This window comes from Colletotrichum scovillei (genome assembly GCF_011075155.1).
Source record: "Colletotrichum scovillei strain TJNH1 chromosome Unknown Contig00010, whole genome shotgun sequence".
In the NCBI taxonomy this organism is placed as follows: Eukaryota; Fungi; Ascomycota; class Sordariomycetes; order Glomerellales; family Glomerellaceae; genus Colletotrichum; species Colletotrichum scovillei.
In genome coordinates, this window is record NW_023336268.1 from 1516752 (window position 1) to 1528020 (window position 11269).

Consider the following 11269-nt stretch of genomic DNA (forward strand, 5'->3'; position numbering starts at 1 on the left):
TGGGCACTTCCCAGTAAACTGGTACTTCACCCTCACCCTACCTCAGGTACCTACCTGAAGGCACCTACCTACCTTAGTCATCACAATCCTCGGTGGGCTGTCCGGATGCTGAAGTTGTTTCCTGCCCGCCTATTCCGCCCCCCTTGGGCCGGGGAATTTCAACTTTCGGGGTCCTGGGTCAGGCAGGCAGGAAAGGCCCACTCCATTTTTTTCCCAGTCACGTCCCGGCCCCATTCCCACATCCTCTTCCGAAAAATCGCCTCGTGTCCCGTCTCGTCTCACTCCAAACCTCACTTCTTCTCCCCCCGTCCTCCCGATCCTCCACCCCTCCGTCCGACAACCACGTCTTTCCGTCGTGCAACTGAGACAACCCATGTCACGAAGCGAAAAGTCCTGCTGACGACACACTCATTCTTCCACCATTCGCTATACCCATATTGATCTTCTATCAATAAATCCCATTCATTCATGCCCACGGACACCCGCCCCGCCCTGACCCGCGGAAGCCCACCGCAAGCTATAGAGAACCTCAACGCTTGACGAGTCACGCGCGCAGCGCCTACCTCTTCCTCATCCTCCCACCACCTCAACCCGACCTCTTACGGTCGTCGCCCGTCGCCCACCATGCCGATCCTCGGCGGGAAGAACAAGTTCAACACCAAGCCGGCAGCAATCCGTGTCGAAAAAGTCCAAGTCGCCGCCCCGAAGCCGCGCCCGAAGCTCGCCCACGCGGCATCCTCTACATCCTCCGCCAAGGCCTCCCCGCGCGCATCGCCAAAGCCAAACGCCAAGTCCCTCCTCTCCCGCAAGCAGAGCGCCTCGCCCTACCCCTCCTCTTCCTCGGACGAGAAGCGCAGCGGCAGCGGCGAGCGCAAGCGCAAGGTCGGCAGCGCGGGGCCGTCGCAGCCCAAATTCGATAACGACTCTGACGGCGACGACAACTACGAAGAGTTCCTCAAGCATGAGCCTAGCAAGCGGCAGCGCACGCAAGATGGGCAGTTTGTAGATACCCAACGCGTGCTGACCCGGTCGAGCGCATTCAAGGACAATGCGAAGCCCCTCAGCCGGCTGATCCACGCGGCGCAAATCTCCAACCTCAAGAAGTGTCCCAAGGCCACGCGCTCGCTCGGTGCGACAGCAGACGACAACGTCAGAGTGCGACTGCAATACCCGAGCAATTACGGTGCGGAAGAGTAGGTTTCAATATCTAGTCTGCGACTGTGGTACGGCATCGCTAACCCTCTCCCTAGGTACGAACTCATCAACGACAAGGGCATCATCAACGCAATCGAGGATATCAAGACGGTGGTCGGTTTCGTCGCCAACGTATACCTCACCGAAGAGCAGGCCGAAGAGTTCACAGAGCAGCAAAACGGGTTTCTACGGCGGCTCAGGAAAGCATCAAACACAAACGACTTCCACGGTTTCGTGTCGGCGCTCAACGACGCGAATAAGAGAATTCGCACTCTTGCGGCGGATGGCACAATACGCAAGAATCTGGACAAGATACACGGGCTGCCCAGGGGTTTGGTCGAGTTCATCCTCACCCAGGTGTACGACCGCACAGTATCACCAGACGTGGAAAAGTTGAAACAGTACAAAAACGGCACCGACAATGTCTATGGCGAGCTAGCATATCGGCTCATCTCCGATATCTTACAGGAAAAGACCCGGATGACGTCAGACCAAGTCTTTGTCGATCTCGGCTCCGGCGTGGGCAACGTCGTGTTCCAGGCGGCGCTCGAGATCGGCTGTGAGAGCTGGGGCTGCGAAATGATGGAGAACCCATGCGACTTTGCGGAAGCGCAAGAGAAGGAGTTTGGTGCCCGCTGCAAGATGTGGGGCTTGCTGCCCGGCCGAGTCAACCTCGAGCGAGGCGACTTCACAAAGTGCACCCGCATCCACGAAGCCATGAAGCGCGCCGACGTTGTCCTCGTCAACAACCAAGCCTTCACACCGCAGCTCAACGCCGAGCTGGTCAACATGTTCCTCGATCTCAAGTCAGGCTGCAAGATTGTGTCGCTCAAGTCGTTCGTCAACGACCAGGGGACGCGCAACGCCAACGACATTGCGAGCAACATCTTGGAGGTCGAGCACCTGACCTATCCTGAAGGTGACCCTGGCGGTAACTATGTCAGCTGGACCAACGCTGGCGGCAACTATTGCATATCGACGAGGAAGTAGGCGGCTTTACGTTCCATCAGCATCTGCATCTGTCTTTACGCCGCATGATGTCCTACGGGACTTGTGCTGATGATGCATGCAGCACTCACTAGAGAGCATGGCTGCAACGTGTGTTGTACACTTAGCATGGACGAACCCAACAAAAAAGGAAAATGGAAGAAGAAAAAAAAAGACAGGAATACTGGCATAGGAGAGGAAATAGCGTTGAGTTCATTTACCTGTAGAAATTCTTACAACTCCCCATAGAGCATGTCAGCCGGGCAGACAGCCAGCGAGAGACACCGAGAGAGAAAGGAGCGTGGCGTGTGTGGGTTGAGGGAGGTTATACACGAAATAGACCGCATAATCAGCGCTCGTTTGCGAGATTCATAGCATCGGCCTCCTGGGCCATTCTCTTCATCCACCGGTCGACGAGCTCCTTATTCTCCTTCTTGACCCTGTCCCGTTCCTGCTCGGCCATGGACATTTGCAGGTTTATCGTGATCATGTCGTCTTGTACGTTCTGCGGACACACGCGCGAGTCAGCATTCTCCCCTCTTTGTCTTGGACACCTTTTGCCAAGCTTCGCTCATTATATGTATACCTCGACCAGCTTGCGCTTCTCCCGCAGCTCGTGTTCCCGATCCCGTAGTTTCGTCGTCAGGGCCGCATTCTCCGCCGTCAGGCTGCGGACTTTCTTCGCGTCGTCTTTGTGTTTTGTTCGTAGCGTCTGGGCCTCGTCTTCGGCCTGCTTTGCGCGGTCTTTGAGGGTTCCGTTTGAGCGGAGGGCTTCGGCGAGTTGGAGCTGGAGCTGTGCGATGGTCGGGTCGGGGGAGGAGGTTCTTGCCGTTCCTGTTGTCGGAGAAGGTGGTATGTTGTTTGATTTCTCGGAGGTGGTGAGTTTGCTCTTCTTCTCGGGCGCGGTTTTGGATTTGAGGACTTGGTTTTCGGCTTCAAGGGCTGCTACGTGGTCGGAGAGCTGGGAGCCTGGTTGAGAATGGGAGGTTTAGTTTGCTGGCCTTGGGGATCTGGGAAGAGGAGCTGAGGAGGGGGAGGTCTTACAGAGTTGTACGATTTCGAGGTTTACGGGGTTGTTCTTCTCTTGCTCCCTGATGGAGGCTAGGTATTCGGAGCGCCAGTCGGCCATGGTGGGCGGTTTTAGTGGGGGAGGAAGAAGGTAGAGCTGGGGTTTGCTGTGTCGGGGGTTACATTTATCTAGGTAGCTGTCTATAAATCACCGTGGATTTTGATGCAGAAGCTGGAATCTAGGAACAGTGACGGGAACAGCTTCGTGTGAGAGGTGCCTTTTCTCGGTTGGGTTATGTTGGCGGAATGGCGCATGCGTTTTGCATTCCAGACAGCAACAGCTCCTTCGCGCGTCACAGCGAGCGCATGGTCGTCCGCAGTCCGTCACCTGTCCTGGGACGCCTGGGGGTGCTTGGGCTTTGTCTTCTCGGCGCACTGCATCTTTTGGTGGGGTTCCATTGCCCGCCTGCCTGTCCTGCCTCCGGAGAAATGACGCAGCTCCCTGAAGCCGGTGATTAGCCGGTCCCAGCGGTGAATTGAGGCTGCTCCCCTGTGATTCGTGGCGCAAGCTCCATCGAGCTGTGCCTGGGGCTGGGGGGTACCTCTAGCTCAATGAGAGCTTGGTGTGCTGGGAAGCTCATACCTTCAACCTCACCTCTCACTCATCTCATACCTCGGTCTCAAAACCAAAAAGTAGAACCGGAAACCCACAAAACCCAAGACCTCCATCCAGGAAATCTCCCGGGTTTTTTGGAATCGCAAGACGACGTGTGATCAAGCAGGACAAAGTCCAACTCGCGGATTGTGAAAGGGACCAGGCCCAAGGCGACCGAGGAAGATGACATGATGGAAGCATCCCACCCCGCGGCAGGATGGGAGAACGTCGGCGAAAAATGGTACCGTAAAGTCCAGCTCTACACCGAGGTATTCGACCAAGACCTCGACCTCGACAACTACATCGTCGCCGGCGCCCCCTACGGCGGCGCCCTCGCCCTCCTACGGGACGACACCAAAATCCAGGCCGTTCGCGCCGCCCCGAGCAACAGCAAAACCGGCGGCGGCTCATCAAGCAGCAGCAAGCCCGGCATCGACATCTACTCGTACGCCGGCAAACTCCTCCGCAGGATCCCGTGGGACCAAGGGTCCGGCGCGATCAAGGGGCTAGGATGGGCGAGCGTCCAGGGCGGCGAGGAGAAGCTCCTCGTCGTCACGGCGGACGGGACGGTGAGGGTGTATGATATCCAGGGCGAGTTCACGCAGTTCTCGCTCGGCAACGGCGCGGACGAGGTCGGCGTCGTCGGGTGCCGGTTCTACGAGACGGGTATGGTCGCCTTACTCGGCGGCAACGCGCTCGTCTCCGTCACGTCGTACGCAGAGCCGCGGCCCAAGTTGCTCGCTGCGCCGCCGGAGGACCAGGGCGAGATTCACGCGTGGGCTGTGGTTTCGCCTGACCACACGCTATCGCGGTCCGTCGAGGTGCTGCTGAGTATCGGGGAGACTGTGTATGTTGCCGACGCGGCTGAGTGCGAGGATCGGTTCCTTGATATTGGACCGTTTAGCCACATCAGTGTCTCGCCTGATGGGAGGCTGATTGTCTTGTATACCAAGACGGGGAAGGCGCATGTTATATCAAGCGATTTCCAGGAGCGGTTGGTGGAGCACGATTCGCAGTCGAGGATCCCGCCGAAATATGTTGAGTGGTGCGGCTCCGATGCGCTGATTGCGTGGGAGGATGAGGTGCACATTATCGGGCCCGATAGCGCGACGGCCGAATTCTTTTACGATGGGCGGGTTCACGTTATCTCGGGTACGTTCAACTCTTGAAAGAGTACCTCAGGCTTTAAAAGCATCCTATTAACAACATCTAGAAAACGACGGCGCGAGACTCATCACAAACGACGTGTGCGACTTCCTCGAACGCGTCCCCCACGCCACAGAAGACGTCTTCGGCACCCGCGCAGAGTCGTCAGCGGCCTCCATCCTCCTCGACGCCGTCGGCCAGCTGGAGCTCCAGTCCCCGAAAGCAGATGACTACATCCAGCTCATCCGCGCCAACCTCACCGAGGCCGTCGACACGTGCGTCAACGCCGCCGGCCGTGAGTTCAGCGTCCACTGGCAGAAGCAGCTCCTGAAAGCCGCCTCCTTTGGCAAGTCCGTTCTCGATATCTACAACAGCGACGAGTTTGTCGACATGTGCGAGATCCTCCGCGTCCTCAACGCCGTGCGATTCTTCGAAGTCGGCCTGCCGCTGTCCTTTGATCAGTACCAGCGCCTTACCCCCGAAGGATTGATAAAGAGACTCATCAACCGACACGAATACCTTCTCGCCCTCAAGATCGCGGGCTACCTCCGCCTCCCCACAGACCGCATCTATGTTCACTGGGCCTCCGCCAAAGTCCGCTCCGGTACCGAAGACGACGACACGATATGCCGCCTCGTCGTCGAGCGCCTCTCGGGCAAACCAGGCATCTCCTTTGAAGAAATCGCCCGCGCAGCCTACGACGAAGGGCGAGGCCGCCTCGCCACCGAGCTCCTCAACCACGAACCTCGCGGCGGCCGGCAGGTGCCCCTCCTCCTCAGCATGGAAGAAGACGAGCTCGCCCTGGATAAAGCGATCGAGAGCGGCGACACGGACCTCATGTACACCGTCCTCCTCCAGCTCAAGAAGAAGCTCCCGCTGGCAGCCTTCTTCCGCGTAATCAACGCCCGCCCCGCGGCCACCGCGCTCGTCGAGTCCTCGGCCGCGCGCGAGGGCGACAACGCACTCCTCAAGGACCTGTACTACCAAGACGACCGCCGCGTCGACGGCGCGAGCGTCTTCATCCGCGAGTCTCTCGCCCAGGCTGACGCCCGCACAGCATCCGACAAGCTCGCGCTCGCCGCCAAGCTGCTCTCCGACTCCCGCGAGGCGTCGTTCGAGGTGCACGCTCTCAAGGAGGCGCAGACGCTGCTCAAGATGCAGGAGGCGTTTGACCGCGACCTGACTGACACCTTTACGGGGCTCAGCGTCAACGAGACCATGTTTAAGCTTATTCGGCTGGGGTACCACAAGCGTGCGACAAAGATTCAGAGCGAGTTCAAGGTACCGGAGAAGGTTGCTTGGTGGCTCAGGTTAGCGGTTTCTTCCTTTCTTCGTGTCCTTGCTCTTCCACGGCTTCTAGTCTATCCGGCTACCCCTCTTTATTTCCTTACCAAGATGGAGAGAGAGGCATTGTACGATTGCTAACCCCTGCCTTCTTGACAATAGACTACGCGCCCTCGTTGCAAAGCGAGACTGGAACGAAATTGAAGAACTCGCAAAAACGAGAAAAAGCCCGATTGGGTGGGAGGTAAGCTTTCTTCACGAACAATCTACTACACACCTTCACAAAACCGTGAAGAAACCCGCGTGTTCGGCGTACCGCTGTTCTCCGTGAACACGTCGGAATTACACTCTACTGTAAACCGGACGACGGAAAGGATAGAAGCTAACCTCCGAGCGCAGCCGTTTTACAACCTCACGCTGCAGGCGGGCAACCCGCGGCTGGCGGCGGTCTTTGTGCCAAAGTGCACGGGTCTGGAACCGGGAACGACGATTACCATGTACGAAAAGTGCGGGATGCGGGTCAAGGCGGCGGAGGAGGCGGTGAAGCTCAAGGACGCCGAGGCGTGGGGTAGGCTCCTCGAGGCGGCGGGACGGGGAACGCAGGAGGGGCGGGAGATTGAGAAGCTCGGAGCTGCGGTTTTCAAGAAGTGAGGCTGGCGATTGTTTTTTTCGCGAAGGCGAGGTAGGCGAAGCATTTGACGCTTTATTCGAGGGATGAAGACGATGAGATCAGACGAAGACGATGGGGCGGGGGGTGTTAGGGTTAAAGGGGGTTGTCGTCGGTGTTTTAATCTCCCTCCTTACCATACCATACGTAATCTGAGCAGAATTAAGGTGATGCTCTATGGCTGCTGTCGAAGAGGAAGAGCCTCCTTCCTTGAGGGTTTACGTTTGAGGCGATGTACAAATGGGAATGGGAGCCGTCGTCGATCCGGGGTAAGCTTGCCCACCGGCCGGTCGGGAACTAGGACTTCCCCAGGTCCAGGACGTGCGTGCGCGTAACGTAGTTTCTAGCTTTGTCGAAGTCTTCACGACCGATTATGCCAAAGGGAAAACTCAGGCCATGCCAAGCCCTAGGTCTGCTAGATGTGCCGGATCGTCTAGCTGTCTGACAGGCTTGGTCGATTCTTTGACGGTTGCTTCCGGATACAGCTTGGCTTGGCAGATGTCTAACACAGTCTGGAGACTTGAGACCGTCATTAAGCCCAACTTGCCTGGCAGGCTTTACCACAGGTAAGTGAAGAGAGGGCATGAAGAGGTCGCGTGACAGATTGATCTACACGTGGGCGAAGCACGGGAGACGGGCACGCCGCCACGCCGACACGGGCCCCAGGGTTCGACGGCGGGTTTTTGTGAGCTAAGAGAGCGCTGGGGATGAGGTTTGATGCTGTTTGCTTTTGAATGTCAGTTTGTCAAGTTTGTCAAAGGGCAAACAATTGGATTATGGTCCAGGAACAAACGCCCCTTTTGGCTGTGAGATTGCATATGTGGAATAAGGCGACGAGCCAGGGGCCGTGGTCTCAGATGGGACACCAGGGAGCAATGCAGAGAGCGAGGTTCCAGGTTGAACCTAGGGCGGCTCTGGCGGGAGGTCTTCATGAATCAGGTATTAGGTTCTGGGGGGCACCGTCTCGGAGGATTGAAGGAGCATGGGGGCGACGACGGTCTGATATGCCTTGCTATGCGCAAAAGGTTTTTTCTGAACATGTTTGCTCGGGAGCGACAAAGCATGAGCGAAAATCGGTTGAAGCAGGTTCGTCTTTACGCAGAGATGGTTACTGCGGATGCCAGTGGGTGGCTGACAGTGAATACTAAGTTTCGTTCTGTGACGCCCTAGTGACTGGTGACGGAGGGCAAGGAGAAACAACCCCGAGTCACCTTTGGCCGACTCCTTGGGCTATCAGCGGTGTTGGTGGTCTACCTCAGTACACTACGTCTGCCCAGGGACGTAAGACGTGCAGATTGCAACCAGTCACTGGCGGGTGGCGTCTCCTTGACTAAGCGATGTCAAGTGCTGATCACCGTGACCGAGATGCCGGGAAAGGCGGATCTAGATCCTCATCTCTGGGCGTGCGTTGAGCCTGCATTTGACCAAGATGAGACGAAGGCGACTAGACAATGGAATTTGCAAAACAGTTATAGTGCTGAAAGCAGCCGTCCGGGAGTAGGTTCCCACAAAGAGCAAGCTGTAGGCAAAGACGGACGGAATTAGGGTCCACAGCGGGCTCGGCCCCGGAGAAGAATCGGAGGGTGCATGAGGTGAGGTGTGTGCCGCCAGTGAATGGTCTTGGCAAGGCCTCCTCACGACAAGGAGGAAGCCGACTCGAGGTGGCGAGGCAAAGCGAGGCGGCCAGCGAAAATTCGCTCGTTGGTTCAGCAGGCAGTATCGGGTTCGGATCCGTGTTTCTGATGAGCTCTCGGCCTTCCAGAAAATTTCTTAATTGTGGTTCTAGTTCCGCCAAGATAGTTGACATTTGGTGTCAAGAGGTAAGGCGGAACGGAATGGACATGTCCCAGAGTTTGCTTTTGTTTTCGCAGTGTCGCAAGCGTTGTGGTGGTGGTGAGTCGGATGAGGCTCGGGACGGCGGATGACGGACCGGACGAGTCAGTGGCAGAGAGACCGCATTCCTGAGCATGGCGGGTTTAACTCCCACATCGTCATTCAGCTATCATCCATGCTGGAGAAAGTCTGTGATGAAACGACCATCGATCAAGACAGGCAGGGAGCCGTGGTGTCGTGAAGTTATGACTTGCCTTGGGAACAGTAGGATCCTTGTGCACGAAGGCGCCACAGAGTCGAGCCTGCGAGGTGGGATTCCCAGCCTTCCGATGGACTTCCGGCGGGGGAAGATTTCCTGGACCCAATCACGATAGCGACCCAAGTGAAGGGACAGCATGGGAGGAAGAGAGTGACGGACGGAGGTGGCGGGGGTTCTCGGTCACACGCCTCGGTGCCAGTCGGTGGGCCTGAGGTTCCCTGCCCTTGATCGTGGGCGAAGGAGGTACTTGCAGTGCAGAACGAGCAAAGTACCTTGATCTTCTCGGTTAGGTAAGGTAACCTTGGCAAAGTCGATGGTCTTGGGCTCTTCGGACGCAACCCTCAACGGAGGGTCGAAGGGTCTATTCAGGGAGCTAGGGAGGTGGAAGGCCGCTAATCTGGTGATTGCGTTAGCGTGAACAGCCCCCTGAGAATATGGTTCGCCATTGTCTCTCGCGTACGGCGTATCTAACCATGGAAAGCCTGGAGCTTGAAGACGACGGGGAAGGCCATAGGGCTTCAAAACCACTCACGCGGCGCTCTTGGTGGAGGGGTCACTCGAGAGTCTGCAGACGCAGGTGCAGACTGCAGAGAAACCCAGCGAATGGGCCGGCGATATGCTGGTTGGCTGCATGTCAAATCACTCCCGTCCGTGACAGCGATGCAGTGGTGCCGTGGGCGGCGGGGGTTTCAAGAAGTGGGCAAAGTGGATTATGAGGTATCCAAAGACTGCAGCTACCTCCCATGGGGGAGATATCCGTAGGTTAGGCCGCGAAGAATGTGAGTGGGAGCAAGGTGAAGAAGTGAGCTGACCTTGTCATGTCCAGTTTTCGCGGTTCAGGAGGCTGGTGGTGGCCCTGTTGTGCCGTTATTCCAAGGTTGATGGAGACGGTGTTTTCGCTCCCTCATTTTTGGTGGAGAGATGACGATAGGCGACGGGAAGGCCGGAAATAACATGGCGCGTTCCTTTCTCTACCGCTGTCTGCTTTGATGTCTGCATTTGATGGAGAAACTTGGAAAGACGTCTAACAGCACTGATGCTGTTAGGCTATGGGCGGGAGTCGTCGTCGTATTGGACCAAGGCAGGTACAAGTCACGATGGATCGTGTCCATGGAGCATTGCGGGAAGGTGTCGTAATGCGGTCTTAGTACCTGCTCGGACGTTGCCGACCCCCTTTTTCCACTCACTCTTTTATTAATTACCCTGTGGAGTCATCACCCAGCATTATAAATGCCATTGTGTTTGCCTTGCATAGACGTCTTCATAGATGATGACAAGCTCGGAGGAAAGATCATGAGATGCCCTGAACTTGATGGGCAGCAACGAGGTAAAGACAAAATTGGGAGAGGCATTGCAGATGGTGATTCATCCTGGCCAGTGCCAACCCGTGCACTCTGGTCGCCGATGCTCTTTTGAGATCATCGTGCCTGCCTCACTTCCCGGGATCTGAAGCATTGGCCATCTCGCAGATGCAGACTCCTGTGCTCCTTCCTGCCTTCACACCGGTACCTACCCGACTGCCTTACCATAAGGTAGTACCTTACCTAAGGTATGGTGTGTATGGATAGCACCTTCCATTGAGTGCCAAAGTGTCTCTCGTCTCGTGTTGCAGCCCCGTGCCTCCGCGGAAAGGAGGCGAGACAGAGCACCTGCCTTGTCCACCTTTGAGTGGTCCTGGTGGTTGACGATCGAGAAAGCCAAAATGCAACTTGGGATGAAGAAGGTGCGAGTGCGTACCGTGCTACCTACCTGAGGTAAGTGAAGGCAGGTACGCTTGGGCGGACTTTCCACCATTTCATCTCAGATTCCCAGATCTTTCCGCCCTTCACCGATGGGGCCGGTGTATCTCCGACGCTTCGTTAATCTTCCTTCCGTCTCTTCCATTCAAGCATCCCACCCAACTCCAAATGCCTCAACATCTACCTCACTCTACTGGTATTCAACCTTCCAGATGACTGGCGACGCATCCGGTCTATCTTCTCCGGCTACCGAAGGTATTCCCCTCCGATGACGGGACTTTGATCCAGCTTTGATCCAGCTTCCCGGAGCTGGCTGCCGCTGGGCTTGACACTGAGACCCCCCAACCCAAATGACCCTGCCATGTGTCTGTGCTCCGCCGTTCTCGTTGCTTCTTCTAACCATTCTGTACATGGCAGTCGCGCATCTCCCGCTTCAAAGAATTGACTTGACTGCCCGCCTCAAGGCGCATGCAGAATCCGAGACGGCTCTTTCGACA

At 56.7% G+C, this 11269-nt stretch overlaps 3 protein-coding genes across 3 annotated transcripts; 2 read left to right on the top strand and 1 right to left on the bottom strand.

Annotated features, from left to right (window-relative positions):
* Positions 1-624: 624 nt before the first annotated feature.
* On the top strand, positions 625-2184 carry HER10_EVM0003017 (histone methylation protein DOT1; the record flags this gene model as incomplete). The annotated part of the gene is made up of 2 exons (XM_035472706.1): positions 625-1193; positions 1251-2184. 2 exons carry the CDS (start codon positions 625-627, stop codon positions 2182-2184), a joined length of 1503 nt encoding a protein of 500 aa, XP_035327752.1.
* A 346-nt stretch (positions 2185-2530) lies between these two features.
* HER10_EVM0005130 (autophagy protein 16) lies at positions 2531-3310 on the bottom strand (the record flags this gene model as incomplete). The annotated part of the gene is made up of 3 exons (XM_035474754.1): positions 2531-2686; positions 2768-3150; positions 3226-3310. 3 exons carry the CDS (start codon positions 3308-3310, stop codon positions 2531-2533), a joined length of 624 nt encoding a protein of 207 aa, XP_035327962.1.
* A 514-nt stretch (positions 3311-3824) lies between these two features.
* On the top strand, positions 3825-7358 carry HER10_EVM0004975 (uncharacterized protein). The gene is made up of 4 exons (XM_035474601.1): positions 3825-4996; positions 5058-6300; positions 6437-6518; positions 6674-7358. Exons 1-4 carry the CDS (start codon positions 4033-4035, stop codon positions 6923-6925), a joined length of 2541 nt encoding a protein of 846 aa, XP_035327949.1. The 5' UTR covers positions 3825-4032; the 3' UTR covers positions 6926-7358.
* The last annotated feature ends 3911 nt before the right edge of the window (positions 7359-11269 follow it).